At 64.9% G+C, this 14734-nt stretch overlaps 1 protein-coding gene across 1 annotated transcript; it reads left to right on the plus strand.

Annotated features, from left to right (window-relative positions):
- Nucleotides 1-5822: 5822 nt before the first annotated feature.
- Nucleotides 5823-6902, plus strand: LOC132388273 (galectin-3-binding protein A-like; the record flags this gene model as incomplete). Its single annotated transcript, XM_059960611.1, has 2 exons — nucleotides 5823-6014; nucleotides 6758-6902. Coding segments are annotated over 2 exons (337 nt in total), but the record flags the coding sequence as incomplete, so codon positions are not given.
- Nucleotides 6903-14734: the final 7832 nt, after the last annotated feature.

Raw genomic sequence — 14734 nt, forward strand, 5'->3', positions numbered from 1 at the left:
CCCAGATCCGGGTGGGAGACCAGGGAGACAGTGTAATCCCAGATCCGGCTGGGAGACCAGGGAGACAGTGTAATCCCAGATCTGGCTGGGAGACCAGGGAGACAGTGTAATCCCAGATCCGGGTGGGAGACCAGGGAGACAGTGTAATCCCAGATCCGGGTGGGAGACCGGGGAGACAGTGTAATCCCAGATCCGGGTGGGAGACCGGGGAGACAGTGTAATCCCAGATCCGGGTGGGAGACCGGGGAGACAGTGTAATCCCGGATCCGGGTGGGAGACCGGGGAGACAGTGTAATCCCGGATCCGGGTGGGAGACCGGGGAGTCAGTGTAATCCCGGATCCGGGTGGGAGACCGGGGAGACAGTGTAATCCCGGATCCGGGTGGGAGACCGGGGAGACAGTGTAATCCCGGATCCGGGTGGGAGACCGGGGAGACAGTGTAATCCCGGATCCGGGTGGGAGACCGGGGAGACAGTGTAATCCCGGATCCGGGTGGGAGACCGGGGAGTCAGTGTAATCCCGGATCCGGGTGGGAGACCGGGGAGACAGTGTAATCCCGGATCCGGGTGGGAGACCGGGGAGACAGTGTAATCCCAGATCCGGGTGGGAGACCGGGGAGTCAGTGTAATCCCAGATCCGGCTGGGAGACCGGGGAGACAGTGTAATCCCAGATCCGGGTGGGAGACCGGGAAGTCAGTGTAATCCCAGATCCGGCTGGGAGACCGGGGAGTCAGTGTAATCCCAGATCCGAGTGGGAGACCGGGGAGACAGTGTAATCCCAGATCCGAGTGGGAGACCGGGGAGTCAGTGTAATCCCAGATCCGAGTGGGAGACCAGGGAGACAGTGTAATCCCAGATCCAGCTGGGAGACCGGGGAGTCAGTGTAATCCCAGATCCGAGTGGGAGACCAGGGAGACAGTGTAATCCCAGATCCGAGTGGGAGACCGGGGAGACAGTGTAATCCCAGATCCGGGTGGGAGACCGGGGAGTCAGTGTAATCCCAGATCCGGGTGGGAGACCGGGGAGACAGTGTAATCCCAGATCCAGGCGGGAGACCGGGGAGACAGTGTAATCCCAGATCCGAGTGGGAGACCGGGGAGTCAGTGTAATCCCAGATCCGAGTGGGAGACCGGGGAGACAGTGTAATCCCAGATCCGGCTGGGAGACCGGGGAGTCAGTGTAATCCCAGATCCGAGTGGGAGACCAGGGAGACAGTGTAATCCCAGATTCGAGTGGGAGACCGGGGAGACAGTGTAATCCCAGATCTTGGTGGGAGACCGGGGAGTCAGTGTAATCCCAGATCCGGGTGGGAGACCGGGGAGACAGTGTAATCCCAGATCCGGGCGGGAGACCGGGGAGACAGTGTAATCCCAGATCCGGGCGGGAGACCGGGGAGTCAGTGTAATCCCAGATCCGGGCGGGAGACCGGGGAGTCAGTGTAATCCCGGATCCGGGCGGGAGACCGGGGAGACAGTGTAATCCCGGATCCGGGCGGGAGACCGGGGAGTCAGTGTAATCCCGGATCCGGGCGGGAGACCGGGGAGACAGTGTAATCCCGGATCCGGGTGGGAGACCGGGGAGACAGTGTAATCCCGGATCCGGGCGGGAGACCGGGGAGACAGTGTAATCCCGGATCCGGGTGGGAGACCGGGGAGACAGCGTAATCCCGGATCCGGGTGGGAGACCGGGGAGACAGTGTAATCCCGGATCCGGGTGGGAGACCGGGGAGACAGTGTAATCCCGGATCCGGGTGGGAGACCGGGGAGACAGTGTAATCCCGGATCCGGGTGGGAGACCGGGGAGTCAGTGTAATCCCGGATCCGGGTGGGAGACCGGGGAGACAGTGTAATCCCGGATCCGGGTGGGAGACCGGGGAGACAGTGTAATCCCAGATCCGGGTGGGAGACCGGGGAGTCAGTGTAATCCCAGATCCGGCTGGGAGACCGGGGAGACAGTGTAATCCCAGATCCGAGTGGGAGACCGGGAAGTCAGTGTAATCCCAGATCCGAGTGGGAGACCGGGGAGTCAGTGTAATCCCAGATCCGAGTGGGAGACCAGGGAGACAGTGTAATCCCAGATCCGAGTGGGAGACCGGGGAGTCAGTGTAATCCCAGATCCGAGTGGGAGACCAGGGAGACAGTGTAATCCCAGATCCGAGTGGGAGACCGGGGAGACAGTGTAATCCCGGATCCGGGTGGGAGACCGGGGAGACAGTGTAATCCCGGATCCGGGTGGGAGACCGGGGAGTCAGTGTAATCCCGGATCCGGGTGGGAGACCGGGGAGACAGTGTAATCCCGGATCCGGGTGGGAGACCGGGGAGACAGTGTAATCCCAGATCCGGGTGGGAGACCGGGGAGTCAGTGTAATCCCAGATCCGGCTGGGAGACCGGGGAGACAGTGTAATCCCAGATCCGGGTGGGAGACCGGGAAGTCAGTGTAATCCCAGATCCGGCTGGGAGACCGGGGAGTCAGTGTAATCCCAGATCCGAGTGGGAGACCGGGGAGACAGTGTAATCCCAGATCCGAGTGGGAGACCGGGGAGTCAGTGTAATCCCAGATCCGAGTGGGAGACCAGGGAGACAGTGTAATCCCAGATCCAGCTGGGAGACCGGGGAGTCAGTGTAATCCCAGATCCGAGTGGGAGACCAGGGAGACAGTGTAATCCCAGATCCGAGTGGGAGACCGGGGAGACAGTGTAATCCCAGATCCGGGTGGGAGACCGGGGAGTCAGTGTAATCCCAGATCCGGGTGGGAGACCGGGGAGACAGTGTAATCCCAGATCCAGGCGGGAGACCGGGGAGACAGTGTAATCCCAGATCCGAGTGGGAGACCGGGGAGTCAGTGTAATCCCAGATCCGAGTGGGAGACCGGGGAGACAGTGTAATCCCAGATCCGGCTGGGAGACCGGGGAGTCAGTGTAATCCCAGATCCGAGTGGGAGACCAGGGAGACAGTGTAATCCCAGATTCGAGTGGGAGACCGGGGAGACAGTGTAATCCCAGATCCGGGTGGGAGACCGGGGAGTCAGTGTAATCCCAGATCCGGGTGGGAGACCGGGGAGACAGTGTAATCCCAGATCCGGGCGGGAGACCGGGGAGACAGTGTAATCCCAGATCCGGGCGGGAGACCGGGGAGTCAGTGTAATCCCAGATCCGGGCGGGAGACCGGGGAGTCAGTGTAATCCCGGATCCGGGCGGGAGACCGGGGAGACAGTGTAATCCCGGATCCGGGCGGGAGACCGGGGAGTCAGTGTAATCCCGGATCCGGGCGGGAGACCGGGGAGACAGTGTAATCCCGGATCCGGGTGGGAGACCGGGGAGACAGTGTAATCCCGGATCCGGGCGGGAGACCGGGGAGACAGTGTAATCCCGGATCCGGGTGGGAGACCGGGGAGACAGCGTAATCCCGGATCCGGGTGGGAGACCGGGGAGACAGTGTAATCCCGGATCCGGGTGGGAGACCGGGGAGACAGTGTAATCCCGGATCCGGGTGGGAGACCGGGGAGACAGTGTAATCCCGGATCCGGGTGGGAGACCGGGGAGTCAGTGTAATCCCGGATCCGGGTGGGAGACCGGGGAGACAGTGTAATCCCGGATCCGGGTGGGAGACCGGGGAGACAGTGTAATCCCAGATCCGGGTGGGAGACCGGGGAGTCAGTGTAATCCCAGATCCGGCTGGGAGACCGGGGAGACAGTGTAATCCCAGATCCGAGTGGGAGACCGGGAAGTCAGTGTAATCCCAGATCCGAGTGGGAGACCGGGGAGTCAGTGTAATCCCAGATCCGAGTGGGAGACCAGGGAGACAGTGTAATCCCAGATCCGAGTGGGAGACCGGGGAGTCAGTGTAATCCCAGATCCGAGTGGGAGACCAGGGAGACAGTGTAATCCCAGATCCGAGTGGGAGACCGGGGAGACAGTGTAATCCCAGATCCGGGTGGGAGACCGGGGAGTCAGTGTAATCCCAGATCCGGGTGGGAGACCGGGGAGACAGTGTAATCCCAGATCCAGGCGGGAGACCGGGGAGACAGTGTAATCCCAGATCCGGGTGGGAGACCGGGGAGACAGTGTAATCCCAGATCCAGGCGGGAGACCGGGGAGACAGTGTAATCCCAGATCCGAGTGGGAGACCGGGGAGTCAGTGTAATCCCAGATCCGAGTGGGAGACCGGGGAGACAGTGTAATCCCAGATCCGGCTGGGAGACCGGGGAGTCAGTGTAATCCCAGATCCGAGTGGGAGACCGGGGAGACAGTGTAATCCCAGATTCGAGTGGGAGACCGGGGAGACAGTGTAATCCCAGATCCGGGTGGGAGACCGGGGAGTCAGTGTAATCCCAGATCCGGGCGGGAGTCCGGGGAGACAGTGTAATCCCAGATCCGGGCGGGAGACCGGGGAGACAGTGTAATCCCAGATCCGGGCGGGAGACCGGGGAGTCAGTGTAATCCCGGATCCGGGTGGGAGACCGGGGAGTCAGTGTAATCCCGGATCCGGGTGGGAGACCGGGGAGACAGTGTAATCCCGGATCCGGGTGGGAGACCGGGGAGACAGTGTAATCCCGGATCCGGGTGGGAGACCGGGGAGACAGTGTAATCCCGGATCCGGGTGGGAGACCGGGGAGTCAGTGTAATCCCGGATCCGGGTGGGAGACCGGGGAGACAGTGTAATCCCGGATCCGGGTGGGAGACCGGGGAGACAGTGTAATCCCAGATCCGGGTGGGAGACCGGGGAGTCAGTGTAATCCCAGATCCGGCTGGGAGACCGGGGAGACAGTGTAATCCCAGATCCGAGTGGGAGACCGGGAAGTCAGTGTAATCCCAGATCCGAGTGGGAGACCGGGGAGTCAGTGTAATCCCAGATCCGAGTGGGAGACCAGGGAGACAGTGTAATCCCAGATCCGAGTGGGAGACCGGGGAGTCAGTGTAATCCCAGATCCGAGTGGGAGACCAGGGAGACAGTGTAATCCCAGATCCGAGTGGGAGACCGGGGAGACAGTGTAATCCCAGATCCGGGTGGGAGACCGGGGAGTCAGTGTAATCCCAGATCCGGGTGGGAGACCGGGGAGACAGTGTAATCCCAGATCCAGGCGGGAGACCGGGGAGACAGTGTAATCCCAGATCCGGGTGGGAGACCGGGGAGACAGTGTAATCCCAGATCCAGGCGGGAGACCGGGGAGACAGTGTAATCCCAGATCCGAGTGGGAGACCGGGGAGTCAGTGTAATCCCAGATCCGAGTGGGAGACCGGGGAGACAGTGTAATCCCAGATCCGGCTGGGAGACCGGGGAGTCAGTGTAATCCCAGATCCGAGTGGGAGACCGGGGAGACAGTGTAATCCCAGATTCGAGTGGGAGACCGGGGAGACAGTGTAATCCCAGATCCGGGTGGGAGACCGGGGAGTCAGTGTAATCCCAGATCCGGGCGGGAGACCGGGGAGACAGTGTAATCCCAGATCCGGGCGGGAGACCGGGGAGACAGTGTAATCCCAGATCCGGGCGGGAGACCGGGGAGTCAGTGTAATCCCAGATCCGGGTGGTGACCGGGGAGTCAGTGTAATCCCGGATCCGGGTGGGAGACCGGGGAGACAGTGTAATCCCGGATCCGGGTGGGAGACCGGGGAGTCAGTGTAATCCCGGATCCGGGTGGGAGACCGGGGAGACAGTGTAATCCCAGATCCGGGTGGGAGACCGGGGAGACAGTGTAATCCCGGATCCGGGTGGGAGACCGGGGAGACAGTGTAATCCCGGATCCGGGTGGGAGACCGGGGAGACAGTGTAATCCCGGACCCAGCTGATGCTGCTTTCTCAAGCTGACGTGTGCTTGTCCCCAGGGCTGGAGTCCGGAGAGCTGCGTCTGTCCAGCGGCCGACTGCCCAGCGAGGGCCGAGTGGAGGTTTACTACGATGGAGAGTGGGGCACCGTGTGTGATGATGGTTGGGACCTCACTGATGCTCACGTTGTCTGCCGCAGCCTCGGCTACCTCAATGCCACGGAGGCTGTTGCCGGAGGCTTCTTCGGATCAGGTGAGGGGTCTGGGGGGGGATCTCTATATTTCCCTGATCACCAGAGGGAACGACTGGTGAGCAGTAGGTGGCCACAGTGTGATTTTGCTGAGAACCGAGATTGACTGGCTAGTGGGGAATGGGGTCCCTAATGCTCCTCTCCCTCGGCTCCTGCCCGGACCCAGCGCTGCTCCACCTCGGGCCCGCCTGGACCCCAGTGCCCCCTCACTCGGCCCTGCCCAGACCCAGCACTCCTCTCCCTCGGCCCTTGCCTGGACCCAGTGCCCCTCCGCCTTGGCCTTGGCCCCACATGGACCCCAGTGCCCCCTCACTCGGCCCTGCCCAGACCCAGCACTCCTCTCCCTCGGCCCTTGCCTGGACCCAGTGCCCCTCCGCCTTGGCCTTGGCCCCACATGGACCCCAGTGCCCCCTCACTCGGCCCTGCCCAGACCCAGCACTCCTCTCCCTCGGCCCTTGCCTGGACCCAGTGCCCCTCCGCCTTGGCCTTGGCCCCACATGGACCCCAGTGCCCCCTCACTCGGCCCTGTCAAGATGCTTGAGCCCTACTCTTTTGCCTCACCCAGACCCCATGAACCCTGATATCACTGTCTCCCCGTGACCCCAGTTTCACTCTTTGACCGCAACACTGCTGCAGGCCCATGCTGATGTGACCCAGAGATGTGGATCCCTGAGGAGAAGGACATGACACTAAGGTGAGGGGGTGACCCTGAGGCTGTGCTGACTCCAATCTGCCTCTCCCCCAGGGTCAGGCCCAATCCTGCTGGATGATGTGTCCTGTACTGGAACCGAGACGTCTCTTGCTGACTGCAAGACCAAAGGCTGGAAGATCCACGACTGCCAACACTCAGAGGATGCTGGCGTTCGATGTGACCCCCGTGAGCAGCAGCCCGTGAATGGGGGGGGTGGGAATGGGGTGCTGGCGTTCGATGTGACCCCCGTGAGCAGCAGCCCGTGAATGGGGGGGTGGGAATGGGGTGCTGGCGTTCGATGTGACCCCCGTGAGCAGCAGCCCGTGAATGGGGGGGTGGGAATGGGGTGCTGGCGTTCGATGTGACCCCCGTGAGCAGCAGCCCGTGAATGGGGGGGTGGGAATGGGGTGCTGGCGTTCGATGTGACCCCCGTGAGCAGCAGCCCGTGAATGGGGGGGTGGGAATGGGGTGCTGGCGTTCGATGTGACCCCCGTGAGCAGCAGCCCGTGAATGGGGGGGGTGGGAATGGGGTGCTGGCGTTCGATGTGACCCCCGTGGGCAGCAGCCCGTGAATGGGGGGGTGGGAATGGGGTGCTGGCGTTCGATGTGACCCCCGTGAGCAGCAGCCCGTGAATGGGGGGGGTGGGAATGGGGTGCTGGCGTTCGATGTGACCCCCGTGAGCAGCAGCCCGTGAATGGGGGGGTGGGAATGGGGTGCTGGCGTTCGATGTGACCCCCGTGGGCAGCAGCCCGTGAATGGGGGGGTGGGAATGGGGTGCTGGCGTTCGATGTGACCCCCGTGAGCAGCAGCCCGTGAATGGGGGGGTGGGAATGGGGTGCTGGCGTTCGATGTGACCCCCGTGAGCAGCAGCCCGTGAATGGGGGGGTGGGAATGGGGTGCTGGCGTTCGATGTGACCCCCGTGAGCAGCAGCCCGTGAATGGGGGGGTGGGAATGGGGTGCTGGCGTTCGATGTGACCCCCGTGAGCAGCAGCCCGTGAATGGGGGGGTGGGAATGGGGTGCTGGCGTTCGATGTGACCCCCGTGAGCAGCAGCCCGTGAATGGGGGGGTGGGAATGGGGTGCTGGCGTTCGATGTGACCCCCGTGAGCAGCAGCCCGTGAATGGGGGGGTGGGAATGGGGTGCTGGCGTTCGATGTGACCCCCGTGGGCAGCAGCCCGTGAATGGGGGGGTGGGAATGGGGTGCTGGCGTTCGATGTGACCCCCGTGAGCAGCAGCCCGTGAATGGGGGGGTGGGAATGGGGTGCTGGCGTTCGATGTGACCCCCGTGAGCAGCAGCCCGTGAATGGGGGGGTGGGAATGGGGTGCTGGCGTTCGATGTGACCCCCGTGGGCAGCAGCCCGTGAATGGGGGGGGTGGGAATGGGGTGCTGGCGTTCGATGTGACCCCCGTGAGCAGCAGCCCGTGAATGGGGGGGTGGGAATGGGGTGCTGGCGTTCGATGTGACCCCCGTGAGCAGCAGCCCGTGAATGGGGGGGGGTGGGAATGGGGTGCTGGCGTTCGATGTGACCCCCGTGAGCAGCAGCCCGTGAATGGGGGGGTGGGAATGGGGTGCTGGCGTTCGATGTGACCCCCGTGAGCAGCAGCCCGTGAATGGGGGGGTGGGAATGGGGTGCTGGCGTTCGATGTGACCCCCGTGAGCAGCAGCCCGTGAATGGGGGGGTGGGAATGGGGTGCTGGCGTTCGATGTGACCCCCGTGAGCAGCAGCCCGTGAATGGGGGGGTGGGAATGGGGTGCTGGCGTTCGATGTGACCCCCGTGAGCAGCAGCCCGTGAATGGGGGGGGTGGGAATGGGGTGCTGGAGTTCGATGTGACCCCCGTGAGCAGCAGCCCGTGAATGGGGGGGTGGGAATGGGGTGCTGGCGTTCGATGTGACCCCCGTGAGCAGCAGCCCGTGAATGGGGGGGTGGGAATGGGGTGCTGGCGTTCGATGTGACCCCCGTGAGCAGCAGCCCGTGAATGGGGGGGTGGGAATGGGGTGCTGGCGTTCGATGTGACCCCCGTGAGCAGCAGCCCGTGAATGGGGGGGTGGGAATGGGGTGCTGGCGTTCGATGTGACCCCCGTGGGCAGCAGCCCGTGAATGGGGGGGTGGGAATGGGGTGCTGGCGTTCGATGTGACCCCCTGTGGGCAGCAGCCCGTGAATGGGGGGGTGGGAATGGGGTGCTGGCGTTCGATGTGACCCCCGTGAGCAGCAGCCCGTGAATGGGGGGGTGGGAATGGGGTGCTGGCGTTCGATGTGACCCCCGTGAGCAGCAGCCCGTGAATGGGGGGGGGTGGGAATGGGGTGCTGGCGTTCAATGTGACCCCCGTGGGCAGCAGCCCGTGAATGGGGGGGTGGGAATGGGGTGCTGGCGTTCGATGTGACCCCCGTGAGCAGCAGCCCGTGAATGGGGGGGTGGGAATGGGATGCTGGCGTTCGATGTGACCCCCGTGAGCAGCAGCCCGTGAATGGGGGGTGGGAATGGGGTGCTGGCGTTCGATGTGACCCCCGTGGGCAGCAGCCCGTGAATGGGGGGGTGGGAATGGGGTGCTGGCGTTCGATGTGACCCCCGTGAGCAGCAGCCCGTGAATGGGGGGGTGGGAATGGGGTGCTGGCGATCGATGTGACCCCCGTGAGCAGCAGCCCGTGAATGGGGGGGGTGGGAATGGGGTGCTGGCGTTCGATGTGACCCCCGTGAGCAGCAGCCCGTGAATGGGGGGGGTGGGAATGGGGTGCTGGAGTTCGATGTGACCCCCGCGAGCAGCAGCCCGTGAATGGGGGGGTGGGAATGGGGTGCTGGCGTTCGATGTGACCCCCGTGAGCAGCAGCCCGTGAATGGGTGGGGTGGGAATGGGGTGCTGGCGTTCGATGTGACCCCCTGTGGGCAGCAGCCCGTGAATGGGGGGTGGGAATGGGGTGCTGGCGTTCGATGTGACCCCCGTGAGCAGCAGCCCGTGAATGGGGGGGTGGGAATGGGGTGCGGGCGTTCGATGTGACCCCCGTGAGCAGCAGCCCGTGAATGGGGGGGTGGGAATGGGGTGCTGGCGTTCGATGTGACCCCCGTGAGCAGCAGCCCGTGAATGGGGGGGGGTGGGAATGGGGTGCTGGCGTTCGATGTGACCCCCGTGAGCAGCAGCCCGTGAATGGGGGGGTGGGAATGGGGTGCTGGCGTTCGATGTGACCCCCGTGAGCAGCAGCCCGTGAATGGGGGGGTGGGAATGGGATGCTGGCGTTCGATGTGACCCCCGTGAGCAGCAGCCCGTGAATGGGGGGGTGGGAATGGGGTGCTGGCGTTCGATGTAACCCCCGTGAGCAGCAGCCCGTGAATGGGGGGGTGGGAATGGGGTGCTGGCGTTCGATGTGACCCCCGTGAGCAGCAGCCCGTGAATGGGGGGGTGGGAATGGGGTGCTGGCGTTCGATGTGACCCCCGTGAGCAGCAGCCCGTGAATGGGGGGGTGGGAATGGGGTGCTGGCGTTCGATGTGACCCCCGTGAGCAGCAGCCCGTGAATGGGGGGGGGTGGGAATGGGGTGCTGGCGTTCGATGTGACCCCCGTGGGCAGCAGCCCGTGAATGGGGGGGTGGGAATGGGGTGCTGGCGTTCGATGTGACCCCCGTGAGCAGCAGCCCGTGAATGGGGGGGTGGGAATGGGGTGCTGGCGTTCGATGTGACCCCCGTGAGCAGCAGCCCGTGAATGGGGGGGTGGGAATGGGGTGCTGGCGTTCGATGTGACCCCCGTGAGCAGCAGCCCGTGAATGGGGGGGTGGGAATGGGGTGCTGGAGTTCAATGTGACCCCCGTGAGCAGCAGCCCGTGAATGGGGGGGTGGGAATGGGGTGCTGGCGTTCGATGTGACCCCCGTGAGCAGCAGCCCGTGAATGGGGGGGTGGGAATGGGGTGCTGGCGTTCGATGTGACCCCCGTGAGCAGCAGCCCGTGAATGGGGGGGTGGGAATGGGGTGCTGGCGTTCGATGTGACCCCCGTGAGCAGCAGCCCGTGAATGGGGGGGGTGGGAATGGGGTGCTGGCGTTCGATGTAACCCCCGTGAGCAGCAGCCCGTGAATGGGGGGGTGGGAATGGGGTGCTGGCGTTCGATGTGACCCCCGTGGGCAGCAGCCCGTGAATGGGGGGGTGGGAATGGGGTGCTGGAGTTCAATGTGACCCCCGTGAGCAGCAGCCCGTGAATGGGGGGGTGGGAATGGGGTGCTGGCGTTCGATGTGACCCCCGTGGGCAGCAGCCCGTGAATGGGGGGGTGGGAATGGGGTGCTGGCGTTCGATGTGACCCCCGTGAGCAGCAGCCCGTGAATGGGGGGGTGGGAATGGGGTGCTGGCGTTCGATGTGACCCCCGTGAGCAGCAGCCCGTGAATGGGGGGGTGGGAATGGGGTGCTGGCGTTCGATGTGACCACCGTGAGCAGCAGCCCGTGAATGGGGGGGGTGGGAATGGGGTGCTGGAGTTCAATGTGACCCCCGTGAGCAGCAGCCCGTGAATGGGGGGGTGGGAATGGGGTGCTGGCGTTCGATGTGACCCCCGTGGGCAGCAGCCCGTGAATGGGGGGGTGGGAATGGGGTGCTGGCGTTCGATGTGACCCCCGTGAGCAGCAGCCCGTGAATGGGGGGGTGGGAATGGGGTGCTGGCGTTCGATGTGACCCCCGTGAGCAGCAGCCCGTGAATGGGGGGGTGGGAATGGGGTGCTGGCGTTCGATGTGACCCCCGTGAGCAGCAGCCCGTGAATGGGGGGGTGGGAATGGGGTGCTGGCGTTCGATGTGACCCCCGTGAGCAGCAGCCCGTGAATGGGGGGGGTGGGAATGGGGTGCTGGCGTTCGATGTGACCCCTGTGGGCAGCAGCCCGTGAATGGGGGGGGTGGGAATGGGGTGCTGGCGTTCGATGTGACCCCCGTGAGCAGCAGCCCGTGAATGGGGGGGGTGGGAATGGGGTGCTGGAGTTCAATGTGACCCCCGTGGGCAGCAGCCCGTGAATGGGGGGGTGGGAATGGGGTGCTGGCGTTCGATGTGACCCCCGTGAGCAGCAGCCCGTGAATGGGGGGGTGGGAATGGGGTGCTGGCGTTCGATGTGACCCCCGTGAGCAGCAGCCCGTGAATGGGGGGGTGGGAATGGGGTGCTGGCGTTCGATGTGACCCCCGTGAGCAGCAGCCCGTGAATGGGGGGGTGGGAATGGGGTGCTGGCGTTCGATGTGACCCCCGTGGGCAGCAGCCCGTGAATGGGGGGATGGGAATGGGGTGCTGGCGTTCGATGTGACCCCCGTGAGCAGCAGCCCGTGAATGGGGGGGTGGGAATGGGGTGCTGGCGTTCGATGTGACCCCCGTGAGCAGCAGCCCGTGAATGGGGGGGTGGGAATGGGGTGCTGGCGTTCGATGTGACCCCCGTGAGCAGCAGCCCGTGAATGGGGGGGTGGGAATGGGGTGCTGGCGTTCGATGTGACCCCCGTGGGCAGCAGCCCGTGAATGGGGGGGGTGGGAATGGGGTGCTGGCGTTCGATGTGACCCCCGTGAGCAGCAGCCCGTGAATGGGGGGGGTGGGAATGGGGTGCTGGCGTTCGATGTGACCCCCGTGAGCAGCAGCCCGTGAATGGGGGGGTGGGAATGGGGTGCTGGCGTTCGATGTGACCCCCGTGAGCAGCAGCCCGTGAATGGGGGGGTGGGAATGGGGTGCTGGAGTTCGATGTGACCCCCGTGAGCAGCAGCCCGTGAATGGGGGGGTGGGAATGGGGTGCTGGCGTTCGATGTGACCCCCGTGAGCAGCAGCCCGTGAATGGGGGGGGTGGGAATGGGGTGCTGGCGTTCGATGTGACCCCTGTGGGCAGCAGCCCGTGAATGGGGGGGGGTGGGAATGGGGTGCTGGCGTTCGATGTGACCCCCGTGAGCAGCAGCCCGTGAATGGGGGGGTGGGAATGGGGTGCGGGCGTTCGATGTGACCCCCGTGAGCAGCAGCCCGTGAATGGGGGGGGGTGGGAATGGGGTGCTGGAGTTCGATGTGACCCCCGTGAGCAGCAGCCCGTGAATGGGGGGGTGGGAATGGGGTGCTGGCGTTCGATGTGACCCCCGTGATCAGCAGCCCGTGAATGGGGGGGGTGGGAATGGGGTGCTGGCGTTCGATGTGACCCCCGTGGGCAGCAGCCCGTGAATGGGGGGGTGGGAATGGGGTGCTGGCGTTCGATGTGACCCCCGTGAGCAGCAGCCCGTGAATGGGGGGGTGGGAATGGGGTGCTGGCGTTCGATGTGACCCCCGTGAGCAGCAGCCCGTGAATGGGGGGGTGGGAATGGGGTGCTGGCGTTCGATGTGACCCCCGTGAGCAGCAGCCCGTGAATGGGGGGGTGGGAATGGGGTGCTGGCGTTCGATGTGACCCCCGTGAGCAGCAGCCCGTGAATGGGGGGGTGGGAATGGGGTGCTGGCGTTCGATGTGACCCCCGTGAGCAGCAGCCCGTGAATGGGGGGGTGGGAATGGGGTGCTGGCGTTCGATGTGACCCCCGTGAGCAGCAGCCCGTGAATGGGGGGGTGGGAATGGGGTGCTGGCGTTCGATGTGACCCCCGTGAGCAGCAGCCCGTGAATGGGGGGGGTGGGAATGGGGTGCTGGCGTTCGATGTGACCCCCGTGAGCAGCAGCCCGTGAATGGGGGGGTGGGAATGGGGTGCTGGCGTTCGATGTGACCCCCGTGAGCAGCAGCCCGTGAATGGGGGGGTGGGAATGGGGTGCTGGCGTTCGATGTGACCCCCGTGAGCAGCAGCCCGTGAATGGGGGGGGTGGGAATGGGGTGCTGGAGTTCAATGTGACCCCCGTGAGCAGCAGCCCGTGAATGGGGGGGGTGGGAATGGGGTGCTGGAGTTCGATGTGACCCCCGTGGGCAGCAGCCCGTGAATGGGGGGGTGGGAATGGGGTGCTGGCGTTCGATGTGACCCCCGTGAGCAGCAGCCCGTGAATGGGGGGGGTGGGAATGGGGTGCTGGCGTTCGATGTGACCCCCGTGAGCAGCAGCCCGTGAATGGGGGGGTGGGAATGGGGTGCTGGCGTTCGATGTGACCCCCGTGGGCAGCAGCCCGTGAATGGGGGGGTGGGAATGGGGTGCTGGCGTTCGATGTGACCCCCGTGAGCAGCAGCCCATGAATGGGGGGGGTGGGAATGGGGTGCTGGCGTTCGATGTGACCCCCGTGAGCAGCAGCCCGTGAATGGGGGGGTGGGAATGGGGTGCTGGCGTTCGATGTGACCCCCGTGAGCAGCAGCCCGTGAATGGGGGGGTGGGAATGGGGTGCTGGCGTTCGATGTGACCCCCGTGAGCAGCAGCCCGTGAATGGGGGGGTGGGAATGGGGTGCTGGCGTTCGATGTGACCCCCGTGAGCAGCAGCCCGTGAATGGGGGGGTGGGAATGGGGTGCTGGCGTTCGATGTGACCCCCGTGAGCAGCAGCCCGTGAATGGGGGGGTGGGAATGGGGTGCTGGCGTTCGATGTGACCCCCGTGAGCAGCAGCCCGTGAATGGGGGGGTGGGAATGGGGTGCTGGCGTTCGATGTGACCCCCGTGAGCAGCAGCCCGTGAATGGGGGGGGTGGGAATGGGGTGCTGGCGTTCGATGTGACCCCTGTGGGCAGCAGCCCGTGAATGGGGGGGGTGGGAATGGGATGCTGGCGTTCGATGTGACCCCCGTGAGCAGCAGCCCGTGAATGGGGGGGGTGGGAATGGGGTGCTGGCGTTCGATGTGACCCCCGTGAGCAGCAGCCAGTGAATGGGGGGGGTGGGAATGGGGTGCTGGAGTTCGATGTGACCCCCGTGAGCAGCAGCCCGTGAATGGGGGGGGTGGGAATGGGGTGCTGGAGTTCGATGTGACCCCCGTGAGCAGCAGCCCATGAATGGGGGGGTGGGAATGGGGTGCTGGCGTTCGATGTGACCCCCGTGAGCAGCAGCCCATGAATGGGGGGGTGGGAATCGGGGTGCTGGCGTTCGATGTGACCCCCGTGAGCAGCAGCCCGTGAATGGGGGGGTGGGAATGGGGTGCTGGCGTTCGATGTGACC

This window comes from Hypanus sabinus, unplaced genomic scaffold (assembly GCF_030144855.1).
Source record: "Hypanus sabinus isolate sHypSab1 unplaced genomic scaffold, sHypSab1.hap1 scaffold_2895, whole genome shotgun sequence".
In the NCBI taxonomy this organism is placed as follows: domain Eukaryota; kingdom Metazoa; phylum Chordata; class Chondrichthyes; order Myliobatiformes; family Dasyatidae; genus Hypanus; species Hypanus sabinus.